This window comes from Opisthorchis viverrini, assembly GCF_000715545.1.
Source record: "Opisthorchis viverrini unplaced genomic scaffold opera_v5_302, whole genome shotgun sequence".
Classification (NCBI taxonomy): Eukaryota; Metazoa; Platyhelminthes; class Trematoda; order Opisthorchiida; family Opisthorchiidae; genus Opisthorchis; species Opisthorchis viverrini.
In genome coordinates this window covers 151,604-169,594 of record NW_008751962.1, presented here as the reverse complement: position 1 = coordinate 169,594, position 17,991 = coordinate 151,604, and the positions used below count along the sequence as shown (strand labels likewise).

The 17,991-nt window shown below is 45.3% G+C and overlaps 1 protein-coding gene across 1 annotated transcript in view; it reads left to right on the top strand.

Moving 5' to 3' along the window:
- The window catches only part of T265_09776 (hypothetical protein), a gene marked incomplete at both ends in the record, with an annotated part of 36,755 nt that overhangs the window by 14,272 nt on the left and 4,492 nt on the right, over window positions 1-17,991 (top strand). Inside the window, 2 exons of the mRNA XM_009175950.1 lie at window positions 2,080-2,351; window positions 9,626-10,191. Of these exons, the coding sequence (XP_009174214.1) occupies window positions 2,080-2,351; window positions 9,626-10,191 (838 nt within the window). The remainder of the gene's footprint in view (window positions 1-2,079; window positions 2,352-9,625; window positions 10,192-17,991) is intronic.

Genomic DNA, 17,991 nt, shown 5'->3' with positions numbered 1-17,991 from the left:
ACACACTTTCCGGTGCTGGACACATTCTTCAATGGAAGTACCCGTTACACAACCGAAAACACGCTCTCTAACTACCTCGTTAAGGATTCACCAACACCAACCCACACGGTTGTCGAACACCTGAAGACGTCTCAGGTCCGCTGCTCGAATAGGCCAAGTCTCACAACCATACAAGACAGCCCTTACTGTAACTTGATACATACGTCCCTTCAGATTCAGGGACAAACCATTCTGACGCCATAGATGTCTCAAATTAGCAAACGCGGCCCGAGCCTTGCAGATTCGTGCATTCACCTCATCTGTCACACTACAATCAGAACTAATACAACTTCCATGACACGTAAGACGCTCCACAACTTCCAGTACCTCTCCCTGGATTGTAAGTGGCGTGTTCAGTGACTGCACCTCCACAAGCATGACCTTACACTTTATGGGTGCAAAATGCATACCAAAGGACGGGATGACTTTGGTCAGTTCATCCAAGAATACTTGCGCCTTCTCCTCCTCTTCGAACACGAGAACGATGTCGTCTGCATATTCCAGATCGACAAGATTTTCTCACAAGCTATTTGAACACCAGGGTTTTTTTCAGACTCTCCAGCGTTCGTTTCATTATTTCATCGATCACGAAGTTAAAAAGGAATGGAGAAAGTGGTCATCCCTGACGGACACCGCTTTGTGTACGGAAGCTTGTGGAGAGCTCTCCATACACGCCCACACGTCCGGAAGTCTGAGAATACAAAGAAGGCATTGTGTTTACAAGCTTTCCGGGGCATTCCTTGGAGGGCAAGCGTCCTACCTGCTCCCATTCTTGTTTATTCTTCTACTCAGAAATTGTCCTGAGCCATTATTGTAAACCGTCTTTTGAAGTAATTAGACAGGACATTCAGAGACGCGGTTCTAGGAGTTGGACGCACTCTTGAAAGCAACAGACGTTTGCCGCACTCCCGAAATTGAAATAATGTCCATCTGCACTCACGCCTGTCATACATCGCACGTTATGGGCCAAGGGGAAGAGTACTTGCGACACTGCAATACATCCTTTCAGCAGTATTGTATGTAGTATGAATGCAATTAAGGTTTTACTACAAAGTATAGCCGCAGGAATTTCCAAATGAGATCGCATCAAAGGGTCAACTGCTTTGCAACGGCTTTTCCGCCGTTAGCCACGACAGAGGGTACGCTAACCAGTGGTTTTTTTCACTGGATTACTTAAATCAGACAATGGGGACTGCAACTCCCTAGAGCATACATGCGAGCGTGGGACTTTTGCAACGGTTCACGATATGCCACATCGGTTTAACTGGCATGAGTTCGATAGTCTTCGTACCAGCTGGCTTTATTCCCATTGGGGTGTTTAATTTTCGGAGCTTTTGTTTTGCTTGATAATTAAGCCTCTTGATTGTTCATTTTAAATAGCTTGCTTTGTTTTCAGTAGTCTGATTCAAATCAGCCATTTGGTATTCTGAAACGCCATATCGAGACAGTGGTGTTGCCATCTTTGATACGTATATCGCTGTGTTATTAGTATGGTCGATTCTCCATTTGCTATCAGGTGGTATGACTTAGGTGCGACTCAAACCTTTTACTTCGTATTTTGTGGAGGATCTACAAGACGTATGCAAACATACCATATCCGTCATGTCAAGACGCTCCGCCATTCTTGAGATATCTCGACAAAGTTATTGAGATGGTGCCACTGGAGTTCTGATGTCTTGACCAAAATTCCAGTGAATCGATGCGAAGTTGAGAGCTATGCAACTCATCGGGTTTCATTCTAAAGGTTGCATATCCCTTCAGGCGCCTCATTTTAGCATCGAATCACCTTCGAATCTTGCTCGAGACCATTACAATCGGGTTAGTCGAAATATTCCAGGACGCCTTAACGTCATAAGGATTGAGGTGTGTCTCTATACCGGAAACAATTACACCACAGAAAGAACCCGATGCCCAAATCTTCTCAACCTAGGGTCTCGTAAGATGGAGGGGCTTTGTAACTGTGTAACTGCAGTTACCCCTCGTCGCGCGTTTCTAGCTCATTTATCAATGACACCACGTTCCACCTTTACCCTGCTTTAGGTCTGGGACTACGAATCTGGAGAGTTTGAGCACACCCTGAAGGGACATACTGACTCAGTGCAGGATGTCGCGTTCGATCCATCTGGCAAACTACTCGCTTCTTGTTCAGCCGATATGCAAGTCAAGCTATGGGATTTCACTCTTTATCAATGTGTGAAGACTTTAGCAGGACACGACCACAATGTATCCAGTGTCGCCTTCTTACCCTCCGGTGACTTTTTGGTCAGCGCTAGTCGTGACAAAACCATAAAGATGTGGGAAGTTGCATCCGGGTAAGTATAGATTCCTACTCTCCTGCTGAGGCCCATCAGCTTCAAATATTTACTTTTTTTCACTTAGTGCAGGAAGTCTCCGGTATCCCAGTTGTCTTTCCTTGGATGAAGTCAACGGCGCAGGTTTCCGCTTGGTTTTAGCTCGGTTACTTCTTATTTACTTTTGCCGTTTTGACTAATTCCTGATGTGCACTGTCTCCCAAGGGTTATCAGTACGGGCTTTCTTGCACGATTTGAAAAAAAAACTCACTGTCCGTGAGATTCTCATGGTACATTCAGTTTTATCCATCGTGATACATTGAAATACAGAGCCATCGATTGAGAGGTGTTTTTCAGAAATAATGCCAGAGATATCGTTTCCAGAAAAATACCTGCTTGATATTGACCCTCCAGTTAGTTGACTGCAGTAGGGTGAAGTTGTTCCACGGTGAGTAATTTTTATCCAGCCTTTTGGATTTTTCAGTTTTTCACTGCACTCTACTGTTTTGTATGATTCTTTACTAATCAGACTTTTAGAGGTCTACTTGGGTTGGATGTTGGTATGCTTTTTATTGTCCCGGCAACAGCTCCCATTCGTGGTGATATTTAAACAGAGATCGGAAAGTATCACTAGATGGTTTCAATGTGTTAGCGTCTTCTACAATTTGCCACTCTTCCTCCAAACGACCCTCCTCATCATTACTTTGATTCATTCTCAACGGTTCTCGGGTCAGTTCGGCCCAATCTTGTTATTCTGTTATGGTTTGTGGAATTTGATCGAATTACTGAATCGTCGTCGGCCTACGTAATTCCATCTTGATGCAGATGGATACGCGGTCCTCTGCTCAGGATGGTCGGAGTCAACAAGCATGGTCCACTCCTAAGAAACGATGGCCTTTTATTGAATATTCTCATCTGTTGCGATTTGATTCATCAGCTGCAGTGGTCGGCTAACCTGTGACGTGACGCACTGAGGGCCTTTTTGCAAAAATTCCCTATTGGCTAGGGTTTAAAGCATGATCATCGCGTGACTGAGAAATCCACTCTCCAGTGTCTGTTTGGTGACACGTACTTCAAAATTCTCATGAAATGCCAAAATCACCATTCTGGGTTCTTGTTTACCGTGTCAAATGTAGCGAACCGTGACAGAAACTCCCGAAGCTTTAAGGTTATAGCTTATCGGAGGCTATGGTAACTGCAATGACCAGTACCTCTGTACACATGCATGTGATTCATGTTGGGAAAACTGAATTGATTAATCATCGCTGTCTCCCTGGTTCGGACAGGGACACATTAATTTTCAGAAACATTATGGGGACGAGGTGGACCAAGTGGTTAGAGCGCGAATTTACCGATCGGGAGGTCCATGCTTCAAACCCAACCTTTGCCTCTCAACTTCCCCTGTCTAGGGTTGAGCAACCTGGCAGTATTCCAGCCCTCGTGCAACTTTCGGGTGGCGTGGCAGCTAGGCCCTGAAAGGGTGCTACAGCTGGACATCACTGACAGCAATACCATGGAGGAATAATGCTGCTTCACCTTCATGCAACTACGTCAATTTATTTGAATATAAGGCTTTGTATTGAAAGTAAGTGGTACAGAGTGGGGGCCTAAGAACCAGATTACCACAAACATCCGAGATGAGTACGCTTTGAAAGGTAGAAACCAACAGCATGATAGCCTGTGAAATCGGTTGGCTACCGCATTTTTCGGTGTTTCCAGCCGGTCGCTTGGAGGTTCACACGGGTCTCATCTTGGAGGGCGAACGATGCCGAAACTTTTCGTAACATTATTCACTCTCATTTGAGATTTCATGGGAGCCATTTGGAGACCTCAAACTTCATCACTTACAATAAATCAGTAGTTAGGGAAACAGGACGATAACTATTGGGTTTGGATAAGTCCCCTTGCTTGTGAATTTGGAGAATATGAGGACTTGTTCCATGTGGCAAAAAATACATAAGTGGTGTCAAGTATGATTAGGTATGTTACCGTGGCCAGGAGCTTTATGGCACCTATGGAAGGGAATTTTTTTATCGCATTGTTTTATGCATAGCGCGCCGAGTTGCTGTTTAGACTGCTTTCCTTGGTAAACGCTTCAAGCTTTTTGTCAGTGCTTGAACTAACCATCTATCCGCCTGTCTAAACAGTTTAGGAGCTCACTTTCGTTAGAGCCTATGGATTTGTTGACAGAAGTTTGCTCTGCATCGGGTTTTGCAAAAGCTCCCGAATTTAAGTAAGGGATCCATACTGTTTACTTTTAGGTATGTTCCGCAAGTTGGTGCTATGCCGTAAACGACAACCCAAGGATAATGAGGAAGTATGTATGGTGCACCAATGGGTTCGTGAGGCAAAGGTCTTGTTTGATGGAATCAAGTTAGCCATCCGAGTATTAGCTTGACTGGTAAGACATTAGAGGCGAGATGGCCCAAGTGGTTAGAGCGCGAATTTACCGCCGGAAGGCCTTCCCTAAAGTACACAGGGTTGCTGTGTCCCCGCGTCCAGTTCTGGATATGTGGAATTCACCGTATCTCAGCACTGTCAAGTGACCGCGTGGAGTGCTAGAGTCGATCTCACAGTGAGAGATGGTTTTTGATTTCATCGGTAGTAGTTTTAAACAAAAAGTGTTAGTTACTTTCATTGATTGGGGGGAGATGGCCCAAGTGGTTAGAGAGCGAATTTACTGACCGGAAGGTCCGTGGTTCGAACCCGACTTCTGCCTCTCCACTTCCCCTGTCTAGGTTTGGGTAACCCGGCAGTATGCCAACCCTCGTGCAACCCTCGGCTGGCATGACAGCTAGGCATCGAGTGTCGCAGCCGAACAGTTTTTTTAGTAGGGCATTGTCTGTCTGATATGGTTGCGTTTCATATCTTGTCTGAAGTTTCCTCGCTTCAGGGCTTTTCGCCAACCCAAACTTGATCCGCAAGGCAGAAGGGTGCCTCACGCAGATCAGCTGGTAAGCGGAAATGAGATGATAATCGCCAACTTCATGATGAGCGATCCTTCCTGTCCACTGTTCGCGGGCTTACTTGAGTAAACTTTTCGGGAGAAGGTAACTTGCCCAGCTCGAAACGGCAAAGAGAGAAGAAGGGTACGACTATCATAAGGAATTCAGTCACAGATAATGTCAATTTGTCTTCGAAACTCCTCACATCTCAAGTGTAGGCCGCATTCTAGCCACAATTGCTAGCCCCCATTGGTGGACGAGTAGTTACACGCTTGGAAGATAAGGGATGGGATGGAAACGCAGCAATCAGAAAAACCAGGAGGAACGGTACAGAACACTAAGATGGGGTGGATTTGAGGTAAGAAAGAGGTCGAGGTCAAATGAATCCACTGAGTATGTCAGGAACAGGGGTTGAAAATTGGGTATGCTTGGTAAGGTGATGGAGTGTGGAAGGAAGCCCCTACTTTACCGCTGCCTGATGAAGAATGATGTCAATCGCCAAGAGTGAGAAAAAGGTGGATTTTTCAATGGTTTTGTGTAATGGCTGACAACACAACGATTCATACCATCAAGACTGGATTCATTCAGTCTGTACAAGATACGTGCGTAAACGCTGGTTATCGTTCAAGGTAGATACCATGCGACGCATTTTTGTCTCATTCTTTTGAAATAAATTTTTGCTGAAGAGTGGAAAGGATTGACAACTTGCTAGAATGGTGAACAACGGAACAACCTGAACCATTGAGTAGACGACCCCATCAATTCTTAGTTAGACAATTTAAGTTCGGTCCTCGTAGGTGTCTTTCATAGGACATTCAGTCCCTTTCTGGAATGAGCAAATGGTTCTCAGACTGTCAATCGATGCATGCCATCCTTTTAGCGACACTAATGTTGGGCACTGTCTTTTCATGAAACGGATCAAATAACAAAAGGCGCTATGCTTTTCGATAACTGGTTAGCAGAAGACCGAAACGGATCCCTTCGTTTCTCGGAAAACGATTTTCCAGTTATTGGGTTTCGGTCTCATTGACCGCTGAATTCAACTACCGCCTACGTTTCGTTGGTCGCCTGTGATGTTCACGTGATTTGTTAGTCGTGAGTGACGTCCCAGACTGTCGATCATCTCCACTGGATCAACCACCACCAGCTTGTCACGCGAGGAAAATGTGACAACGGAATGCACTGGAATGTCTTTAAGGCAATGCCGAACACACATGATTAGTTAGTTTAGCCTGTTCCAGGTGTTCATTACTTTAGTGTTGTGTATAATTCCTAAGAAAACCGAAGTGGAACGTGAAACGCCACTTTCTCCCAGGCTATGTTACTGTATATTTTCCCTTTGCGTCGGACGATCTCGCTAGATCCACAAGGTTTGCAAAGCTGCTTGACCTTTAATCGCCTGGTTTGACTCGTCTTGGAATCAATTTTTCTTATCAGCAATCCAAGATATAAACTCCGACTGGGTCGTTTCAACTTTGGTAGGTATCCGTTCGGCAGGAGGTCGGTGCTGCCCGACAGTTACTGGACTTGGGAGCAGGGCAGCGACGGCAGCTAGACTGATTCGAGTGTAAGTGAACTACATTTAACTTAATGCATAATGCAGATAGAAAACACAAAGACGGATGGAATATTTGAGAAGTCAACTGGAGCCACACAATCTATCCTGGGACGAGCAGTTGATCTCACAAATCGGTTCTTCAAATCACTTCCCGCAGTATGAACAGTTCTGAACCCAGTTCCAGTAATCCTCAACATAGAGGAAAGTGTTTCGTTTTCTCTGATTGGCTGATATGAACCCTTAAGGTGACCAGTAGTTGGTCGCGACGTGTAGGGCATAAAAAAGAATGAAATTTGTCCTAAATTTCGATGCATGGATACGATACAATCCGGTTCTCTGATTCGGATTTGAAGAGATGAATACACCTGAGAAGTATGAACGTGGATTTCATAGTCCACCAGCCAATGGTGGCTACCTGTATAACCCGCGCGTCTTCTAGCAGGTATTGGACAATCCATGATAGCCAATGCACGTCCGGCGACGCATTTTAGTTACAATGATTCAGTCCAGATTCTTACCCGCAGACGAGACTGATCGGGTGTTTTGTATGACCTACCACGATTGCTGATAAGTTCCCTTAGACAACCCTCCAAGGTCACTCATCTTTCATGTGTCTTCGAGCGGCGTTCGCAGCTCTTTATAGGCAGCCACCTGGCCAAACCAACGCCCTCCAGACTTAGCCACTCATTCGTCATCGTGTGATTCATGTAATATTCGTGGTTTGGTCACATCCACTCCCTATCTCTCTGAAGTAAGCAGATCCTCAAATCATAACCTACACATGTGTTCGGTTATACCTGGTTTTGTGAAGGACACCACGGGAAAAGAAGACTGCACGTCTCCTGGCTGTAAGCGAACACCATCCCGAACTATCCCTCTTTTTGGAGGATGGATGCATCCAGGTTATGGTAGTTTAAGAGTGATTTACTTCGTTCGAAATGGCATATACCGCTTCCATGTTTGCACAGTAGCCAAAACAGCCCGTCGTTTCATTTTCCTTCATCACTAATGCATTTTGCTTCCGGTTTATTTGGAAAATGTAACTTTACAGTGGCGCTCCGCAGGATTCCCGTTCACTGTGGTGCTGATGCAACTGGATCGCTGTCACGAACAATACGGTCGCTAGTGAACGACGCACTAACCTCCACATTTTTGACAGTTTCGAAGGCTGTACGAATCCTCGTCAAGCGATTGAATGCACTTAGGTTTTCGTGGACTGTGGATATCATGCCACCGACGTGAAGCTTGAAATACCTTATAAAATGTATCGATATGGGTAGATCACACGCGAACTGTCTATTAACAGTACATGGTGTACCTCATTTATGTTCCTATTCATGCTCACTAACTCACCCTTCGATTGTACACAGATTCGTTACTCAAAGTCATCCGTGGGGCACACCTGTTTATCTGATACTCCCTCGGGATAACTTGCTCCGGGGATCCACAACCCTGTTTGTTTTTTCTCATAAAAAATAATTATCCGAAGCAAGGAGACAAGAAATTGCCGTTTCCCCTCCGTCCGAAATAATTGGCTATTCTGGAGTTTTCATTCACAGTTTCCGTTTATTTCCCTAGTTCAGCAGTCCCCTTGCCATAATCGCCTTTTTTTACTGAAAGATCAGTTAATTGTGGCTCAACAGAGACTGTCTTTTCCATTCTGGATAACTATCTTGAGACGAGTGCCCATAATCTTTTACTAACTACCTACGATATTGATCGTGGCCACATATTTCTCTAGCGCGCCAGTTTACATTAATCACCTGTTTCGCCATGAGCCGTGGTATGTGTGTGTGCGCGCACACACCAGTAAACTGGCACAGGTACGCCTATAGAACTTTGTAAATCATCTGTAGCCTGAACACGTGATCGTGGGATCACGCAACCCTCGTAGTGTATGAAAGCAATTCTTACATGCCGCTTGACTCAGCTTGACTCTTCAGCATCGACCCAGTGGCAATCTTTGTTCCGTGAATGTGGAGAAAGCATTTTCTGCAAGCCATATCTGCGTTATGGCCGCTTGCTGCCCACTGTGTTAAACGGTACCATACTGGAATTGCAGCTTTATGTAACTCTCGATTGGGGTAAGCGCAGTGTTATGCTCCGACCTTCCGATCGCTCTTCAAGCCCCCAACCATAAGTACTTCACACTATGGCTGTTCCCATGACGGAAGATGGTGCTTTACTGAGTTTGTTTCTTTCGGCTGTATCTAGCATTCTTGTAGCTTGGTTAATCCGGTCCGGCTTTCTACCCGTCGTTTACATTCCATTTAACTATCATGAATAGGTGGGCTTAACCAGCGTTTTGAAAAGTACGAAACATTGTTTTTTTCGGTCTCATTGATGGTAATGCAAAGCCAGACCCATTCTGCGGCTATGAGACGTGAGCTATGTGGTAGAAGATCTGAGGTGTCTTGAAGTCGCTGAGCTCGTAAAATAAGGGTTCGATACTGCGTCCACCAGGGGCGATAACTCCAGGACCTGTTGACACAACACGCAATCTATAAGGTTGTTGAAAAATTATTCGCGCCTACCAGGTATGTACAATATCTGACTACGTCAACACCTGATGGCACTATATTTGTGCAGTACATTCAGTTGAAGGATAACACAAACGATAGGGTCAAATGAGATTCGATTGAGTGTACTGCTCGCAGCGACTTACTTTGCAAATGAATGGGACCCACACATTTGGACTTTGCCAGTAGCCATCTCAGCATGTAATGGTGGAGCTGCATTTTTGGTATATATATATATATATAACGGTTGAATAATTTTCTTACTCCTTACAGGTACTGTGTAAAGACTTTCAGCGGCCACGCTGAGTGGATTCGTGCCGTGCGACCAAGTCCCGAAGGAAACCTTCTTGCTAGTTGTTCCAATGATCAAACAATTCGAATATGGTCAGTAGAGACTCGAGAATGTCAAATGGTTTTACGTGGCCACGAGCATGTGGTTGAGTGCATCGCTTGGGTAACGCATCCGAACAGCGTGCAGGCTATCACAAACCCCAATGCACCCGCCACATCTTCCCAGAATGTTGACAATGCAAACGCGGCGGTGATTCACAATGGGCCGTCTGCCACCGGAGACACTGTACCACTGCCGGCCAGCACATCGACGGTCTTCCTTGCCTCTGGTTCCCGAGATCGTTCCATCCGTATGTGGGATATAAACACGGGAATGTGTCTGTTCGAACTGATAGGACACGATAACTGGGTCCGTCAGTTGGTTTTCCATCCCCAAGGGCGACTTCTGTTGTCTGCTTCCGATGATAAAACCGTACGTGTCTGGGACCTGAAGAATCGGCGCTGTCAAAAAACCCTCGAGGCCCATTCTCATTTCGTAACCACACTTGGTAAGTATGATTCAGAGTTGTCTTCAACTTGAGTGACGTGGTTGGATGGCTATGAGTTGCTGGTGTTTGAGCACTTGTGTTGTTGTCAATAATGACGAATCTGGTAAGAATCTTCCGATAACTGTGGGCGGTTTTTAATGGCGCTGAAGGCTGTTTCCTGTTGCATTAGTATCACCGAAGAAAACTGAATCAATACTCTTAGCAACTTTTGTTCTCTTTGACATCACTCTCAACCGAGTGGCCTATATGGTGTAATTCGTACTCATATTCATAACCGCGGGGCAAAATATCTGTGCCAGTCTTAGCTGTTTCAAACAAGCGTTTGGTACATACATAAACTACGTTGGTACCTTGTGCGACTGAAGGCTGTCAGCCTAGCACATGTCAACTGGTGGTAGCAGTCGTAGGGGCCCATGTTGATGCTCACAAGCAGCATACATAGAAATAGTGATTTTGCATATTGAAATGGATTTTTAGATTCCGCTCCTTCGCCGCTATGCCCTAGCAGATAAAACCACCACATCGACCTCTTAATTGCTGTGAATTTGCCACTATGTTTGCAATGTCTATGTTTCGGTCAGTATGCATTTTTCAGCATATGAGTGTTCACGGATCGATGGTGTGTGGGTTCGAAATGCATTCGTGCCACTCAATTTTTTACTAGTGGAGACGCTCTCAAATGCTGATCAGGTACCATGTGGGCTATCCGTATCCTGATTGCCCCATCAACACAAATTCGACTGAAGGCTGTCAGCCTAGCACATGTCAACTGGTGGTAGCAGTCGTAGGGGCCCATGTTGATGCTCACAAGCAGCATACATAGAAATAGTGATTTTGCATATTGAAATGGATTTTTAGATTCCGCTCCTTCGCCGCTATGCCCTAGCAGATAAAACCACCACATCGACCTCTTAATTGCTGTGAATTTGCCACTATGTTTGCAATGTCTATGTTTCGGTCAGTATGCATTTTTCAGCATATGAGTGTTCACGGATCGATGGTGTGTGAGTTCGACAATGCATTCGTGCCACTCAATTTTTTTTACTAGTGGAGACGCTCTCAAATGCTGATCAGGTACCATGTGGGCTATCCGTATCCTGATTGCCCATCACACACAAATTCCTGGCCTAGCTATCAGGATCGGTAGATTTCTAGAGTCATTCAGAATGGTAACCCGTCACTCGTATACATCTACGGTTCGCTTGAAGTATCTGTCTCTCCCACGCGCGTGCCCTTCACTTTTGTTGGCCCCCAGTCTGTCGGTCTTAGGTAGTTTCTATTTGGCAGCAATGGTAGTCATCGTTTCAGGGTTATGATATGTTATGTTGCCCAAATAACCCCCCTCGCTCTCTTTCGGGATATTTGAAACCGAAACTCATCTGAGCGGTGATGGTGTTACGAATAGGTTCCGACGCTTAACTGGTTTTGACCCTTGGATGTCGAGGATCAAGGTGATCCTTGCACTAACAAGCATCTAGGATATGTTTTGATTTGTTCCCAGCCAGTTCCAGATGGCTCGTCAGATTTTCTTGGCGAGATTCCTTAAGGTATGACTGAGCGCATTTAATGGGTGAATCAAAGATTCTAAACGACTCACCAGAAATTTCGGTGAAGACTTCTCTATCCCTGCTTACGGGATCGACGTCTATGAGCGTTACTTCATTTGCAGTGAAAATTGCAAAAACAAACAGCCAACTCATTCTTTCACATTCCCCTGCTCAGTTTGCCTGGCTAATTACTCCAAAAGTTAGCTCTCTTTTACTCACCTACTCCAATTTTTGATCAATACTTTTTAGCTTGCTTGCCGGTAGCTTGTATGCTCCAGTGCGTGTGTATTTATGCGCACGTATGGATTGCTGACCGTTCTTTTCACTGTGTAGTTGATCAATAGGGCGCTTGACCCTGATGTCCGCTTTGCTTTTACGGCGCTCCAGTTCTTTTGCTGAATTAAAAACGTAGACTTGCTGCTCGATGCGTATCGTTTGACAGCACACTTCCTGACTTTGTACGGACCCGTTGTTCCTACACCCCGGCCTTGCTTTTTCGTCAATTTCACATGGATCGATTCAACTATTGTTCAGTACTTAGTCCTCTCCACACTGGCTTGATAGCAATATTGCCGCGTTCCTCCGAGCACGATGTTCATCATGTGAAACCTCACAGGGATGGACAGCGTCTTTTATGGGCCAGTCATCATATGACCATGGTCATGCCTCCCATATCCGTGGATTTTGTTATTGTAGATCCTTGGTTTCTACCACTTTGATCGGCCACCTGTGGTTTGAACGACTTCGAATTCGAAGCTGGAAGAAATTGGCGCCAGTACAAAAATGGCTTTTGTGGGAAAATCGGCACACTTATACACGTACATTTCTGCCATACAGGGATAGATAATTTTTTCATCATCATCCGTGGGAGGGGGTTGGGGAGGGACATCGGTGGACGCTGAACTGCGCGGGCGAATGGTACTTTCCGGTTGCCCAGGCCGAGGAAGGGGTTTGGTTGAGGTACCCCACCTTGAGCCTCCGACTCAAAAGTCTGACCCACGAGGCAGTGGGTGAATGTAGGGTTTTCTTTTGGGACCCTTCCCGGAGCCGACGACTCAACAGTCTGACCTGCTCGGCTGCAGGGGGTCGGCCTAACCCTAGGGCGCAGGGAATAAGGCATTACTGTCTCATTCCTAATGCGGCTGCGCACAGCCAGGTGCCTTTTGAGCAGCACCGGGCTCTTTGGTTTTAAAAGTATTTCGTCGTATTGGATAATGCGCCGGCGGTCACGGTCAACCGTTGGGCAATCGGAGTGTGCGGTTTTTCGGACCGACCTTTTCGAACTCGTCCTTCCTGTGGGAAGGCAGCATCGCTGCTTCTATAAATATGGACATGTCTTGGGGGGAATTAGTTCTACTTCTGGTAACCAGCGGTGCAGTTTATGATTTTATTGATTTCAGAATGAATAAGCGAAAGTAACTGGTAGCAGTCAACGTCAAGTTTCATAAAAAGTAAAATAAATTCAACCTTTTCATCATCAATTCTCCTGATGATATACTTGAATGTGTGATTCATTCGACAATAGCGTTTCCGTACATCCTTGTTAGACTGCCACTCTTGTCCGCGTTCGTTTTCGGACCAATGATCGACTCTGGGTTACCTAGCGTACCGATTTAGCAAACACCCTCGTTGAACAGAACGAACAACACCGTTTCGAAAAATCAACTCATTCAGCTGTGAACTGGGTGATCTCCAGGGCAGCTAAACGCCAAAGTTGTTTTATTGATATTTCCTCCAAACTCTCACTTGAATCCGTTTTTCGCCCTCGGGATATAACCAGCCCGCGCAACTTGCACTCCATGACGACATGCGCCGAGGTACCACAGTTCATACAGATAATAACAGCATCCTCAGACCATCATTTTTGCTGCTGCTATGATCACATACTACTTCCCTCATGGCGAGTAGCATAAACTCACTGTTCTGGCTGAGATCTTGGTGTTGCTTACGGGCTCATTGTCCCTTTTGTTTGCATAACAACTCTGTTGGAACATGGTATCAGAGTCGTCGTGTCCTATGAACAATAGATGCTCACAGTCGATTAGTTCAATTTGCAGCCGTGTTCTTGCGCACGATAGTTCGGAATACCGCAGTAGTTTGTGATGGAGAGTGATAACACCATGTTGATGAGTACTTCCAACAATTGATGGAGTGGGTATCTGATAAATGAGATTGTCAGACATGGATTGGTGCAGTCAAAATCCAATTTTATGTCTTTCATGCCCTTTTTGGTTGAGACCCACTTGAACAAACGGTATGGTGAGACAATCGTTCACTTAGCCAGATCCTCCTTGAGTGCCAGTTAACCATACTTCTGATCACCAAATGACGGGGTGTAGGCTGCTCAACTGTTATCCAGAAAAGCGTGAATCCATACTCCCTTGCGTTGCTATTCATGCTTACTGAAGATGAGATGACTGTTAACATTTCTTAGCTTTTCAACACAGTTTGATTGACAGGGAAGAATCAGCGTGTTGCATCTGTTTGTATTCGACTCGAAGTTTGTGTGTAATCAAGCTGTGACCGTGGTAATTCAGCTTACATAATCGATTCTTTGGAGACTGGTAATTCTTAACCTACAATCTACGAAACTGCCATACCACCTAATTGTTGGGTGAGTTGTAGACACCCACGGATGGTTCAAAGCCGATACTGCCTCTCTTTTGAACTGCCTACATACAATGGAGTGATTATGCATTGCTTGGTGCTTGTCATTCTCAGAGAAGCGTCTTGCTTCCAGCCAGCTTCTCATTGCGTTGCACATTCTTCTCTTGGCTACTGTGATGCTAAAATATCGTGCAGCTGTTGAACCCTTTCGGCACATACCATCTCACCAGAAGGAAGCATAGGGGCTGGGATACTACCATATTGCCCATGTGTAGACAGGGAAGTCGAGAAGCAGAGGTCGGGTTCGAATCACGGGCCTTCCGGTCAATAAATTCGCGCTCTAACCACGGAGCCATCTCATATGTGGTTCATATCACACTTGGTTGTACTCGTTAGCAGAACTACGGACGCACGCCTTCCAGCTCGCATTTCTCCCAAGAAGATACTCACTTTTGAGGTTCCCGATACGGACACTTGAGTGACGCGTGTGTTCGTCATTCCTGAATATCAAAAATAAAAATTGGGTTTGAGATTCTTCGGTACTACTTACACAAGTGTAAACATATACAGTAAACCTCAATCGTCTACGTTCGTAAAATCAACAAGTGCACAAGTCTGTCATTGGCCGGTGCATTACATTATCAACGCCAGCACGCCAAACAACAGTGAGCAGAATGTTGGCTCAGTAGTGTGGGTCGCGGTCGTCCCTTCCGACAACAGTCTCGTCATTCCCGTTGGCGGTGCGATCATACGGAACTCAGGAGGAAAGGAGGAAAGGAAAGGAGGAGGCAGGCTCAGCATACGGGACAAGAGTGTGTATGGGTGAGTAGGTCAGCAGCGCACATTCGCACACAGACATGCTAATACATAACGTGAGTTGGCGGGTACAAAGAACAAAACGAGTGGATGTTAAAAGTACATAGGCGGATTAAGCAAATGAATGGGGGAATTAGCATAAGATCAAGTTATATTCAGTACTCACAGACCATGGAGTAACTGCCTGGTGAACCACAAGAATAGTTACATCTAAGCCGGAAGGTACTGCAATACAGCGGAACTGAGAATACTTAAACAAGTATTTATTACCGAATGTTCCGAAACTATGACTGGCCGCAGAATTTCACTGGAAGAAGCTTGAAGGGAAAGACTCCTGCTGTACGTATATCTGAATTCACAGCAAGGCCATTACAAGCAAACTGGATTCTGATACCCAGTAAACCAACTACTATATTGAAGTTATTGAGTAAATGACCAGTGAGAACAGGAGAAACAACGTATTCTATTAAAACAGCTGACCTGGTCGCCAAAAATGCCACAGATGAAAATCTGAGACAAACAATGGACTTCCTAAAAGCATGACACTTCGTTGCAAACTCCAACCCAGTCCATTCAGCGCTGCAATCAAGGGATTGCAAACTCGAAAAAGTCAAGGACGGGCGCGTCAAGTGCCGCTCATGACAGCCAACCACAGAAGTCGCAAGCTCAACGATCAGATAAGAGAACAGGTCAACTAGTCAACCGCGTGATGGACATTCCAAACGATCAATCCTAATCAAAGCTTATTGCACCGACAATAAAGTGTCCAAACAACAACAGCCTAGACTAGCACTCACACACCAAGGCATCGTCATGCAAGAATGTAACCTCTCTCTCATTTACTGCTGATTTAACGTCAATTGGTAGCGAAAAGCAGAGATAACAGAACAACCAATACTTCCACCCTGATCAATGTAGCATGTGGTTTCCGATTGAGAGCCTGTCATCATCCACTGACTCTCCAGCGGCGAAGTATCGGTCCGTTTTGCTTAGTTCCCGGTGTTTTCATGCTTAGCTTACTCAAGAGTGAACCCAAGCCGGTGTGCGGTTATTCGTTTTTTAGCAGAATCTTGCGGTTCGACAGCTGAACAGAGGCCATCAACGTTGAATGCCAATAAGACTGGTTAAGTTTGGCGAACAACCTTCAACGAGACTTTGCGAGTTGATCGATTATAATACTCGCTGGTTTATATTCAGGGGCTTGAACATAAATCAGTGTGTACGTACTTTAAATAGGTACACATGTGCATTCCTACCTTCGATTTCTATGAAATTGGGCCCTCAATCCAGCGGTGGTCACATTAGTGCGTATTTTTTGAAGAATGTGTCGCCGAAGGGAAACGGTCGGATCGTGCGTCAGCTGGACAGTGAGTCGGACGCTGTCTTCGGATTTCACATCATTAGCTCCAAATTTGATATAAGTGCTAATAAAAATCGCGCTACTGTTCCGTTTGCGCGTCTCCCCTTCCTGTCTTTCACATCTCGTAGTCGTGTTTATTCATGTTCACAAAGAAAGCGCCTTGTTCATTCATTTGGCAACCATTTGTTCTGTATTTTGGCAGATAGCCCCATCCTGCGACTAGATGGGACCAGCTAATGATGTTTCTTCGGCTTTCATCTTTTTCGTTTCGCTGTCGGTTCTAATTTGACGCTTTCCGGATTCGTCAGTGTGTTATGATTGTACGGCAGTGTTCTCTTGTGCTGTTGGTGCAAAATCTTAAGTTCTATTTGACAAAGAAGCCTGAGATCTTTTGGATGTCGATTGTGGCTTCTTTCCAACTATTTCTATAAATCTTGGTTTGAATCACCCCATTCGCCGAAATTTGATGCCAAAACCCTCTGAGTCTCCGTTTATGATCGCGGAAACGCTAGAAAAGCAATGGAATTACTTCAACTGAGTAGCGAAGTTGCTACCATTGTGTATACTTTCAGCGGCTAGTTGGGTGTCTACGGCACCACCAGGACACAGATGTTATCGCATCCGTGACCTTAGTCTTGAAATATACACGTCGCGTGGTCAGGACTGTGGTTACCAGTTTGTCGATCTTAGTCACGCACTCACCTTTTACAGCCCTGATCAAATGTCTGGTCTACACAGTAACGATAGAGTTGGCGTAATCGTTGTTAGCGGTTGTTTGTGCAAGTACAGTGCGCCACAAACACCTAGTGAAAACTACTAAGATACAAAAAGATCACAAAATACGTAAAGATATTTCAGGTCCCCCATTCACAGCATCCTATCCGCAAGTATTAACCAGATCTTTTAGCGCGCCAGCAATGAAACCAGTATCCATGGCAAATTCTTTTTGCCGATGTTTCGTGTTGTCGTCGTTCGCTTTAACAATCCTCACTTCTCCAAGCGTCACGTGACTTGAAATCAAATATTCGTCACTAAACCTCTTACTGCAGGCCGCATACCACCACAATCGCATTTTCCATTCTGGTCATTGGGTACGCCTTCGAATGATCACACATTTGTCACTGCTACTCATTTCTGGTTGCTTTTCACGTCCCAGTTAGCCCATGAAATGGGTACATCCGGCGAAACCTGTTCCCGCTTTAGTGTTTCGCCAATACAGGCCGTTGCAACGGTGTATTGTAGTGACCGATTGAAGTTTCACCCATAGAGTCTTGACACATCCGGATCCAATGGGGTTTCGGAAACCCAGCTGCAGGTGCCAGTGGCAGAATCCTTGGTAGCATTGAATTCATCTACCATTCGGCAGTGATCGGCTCATAATTTTTCCCAAGTAGATCGCCAATTTGGGACGTCTTCGTGAGTATTTTGGATATTGACTGACTTCAACGGAACTTATCATCAACTAAAAAT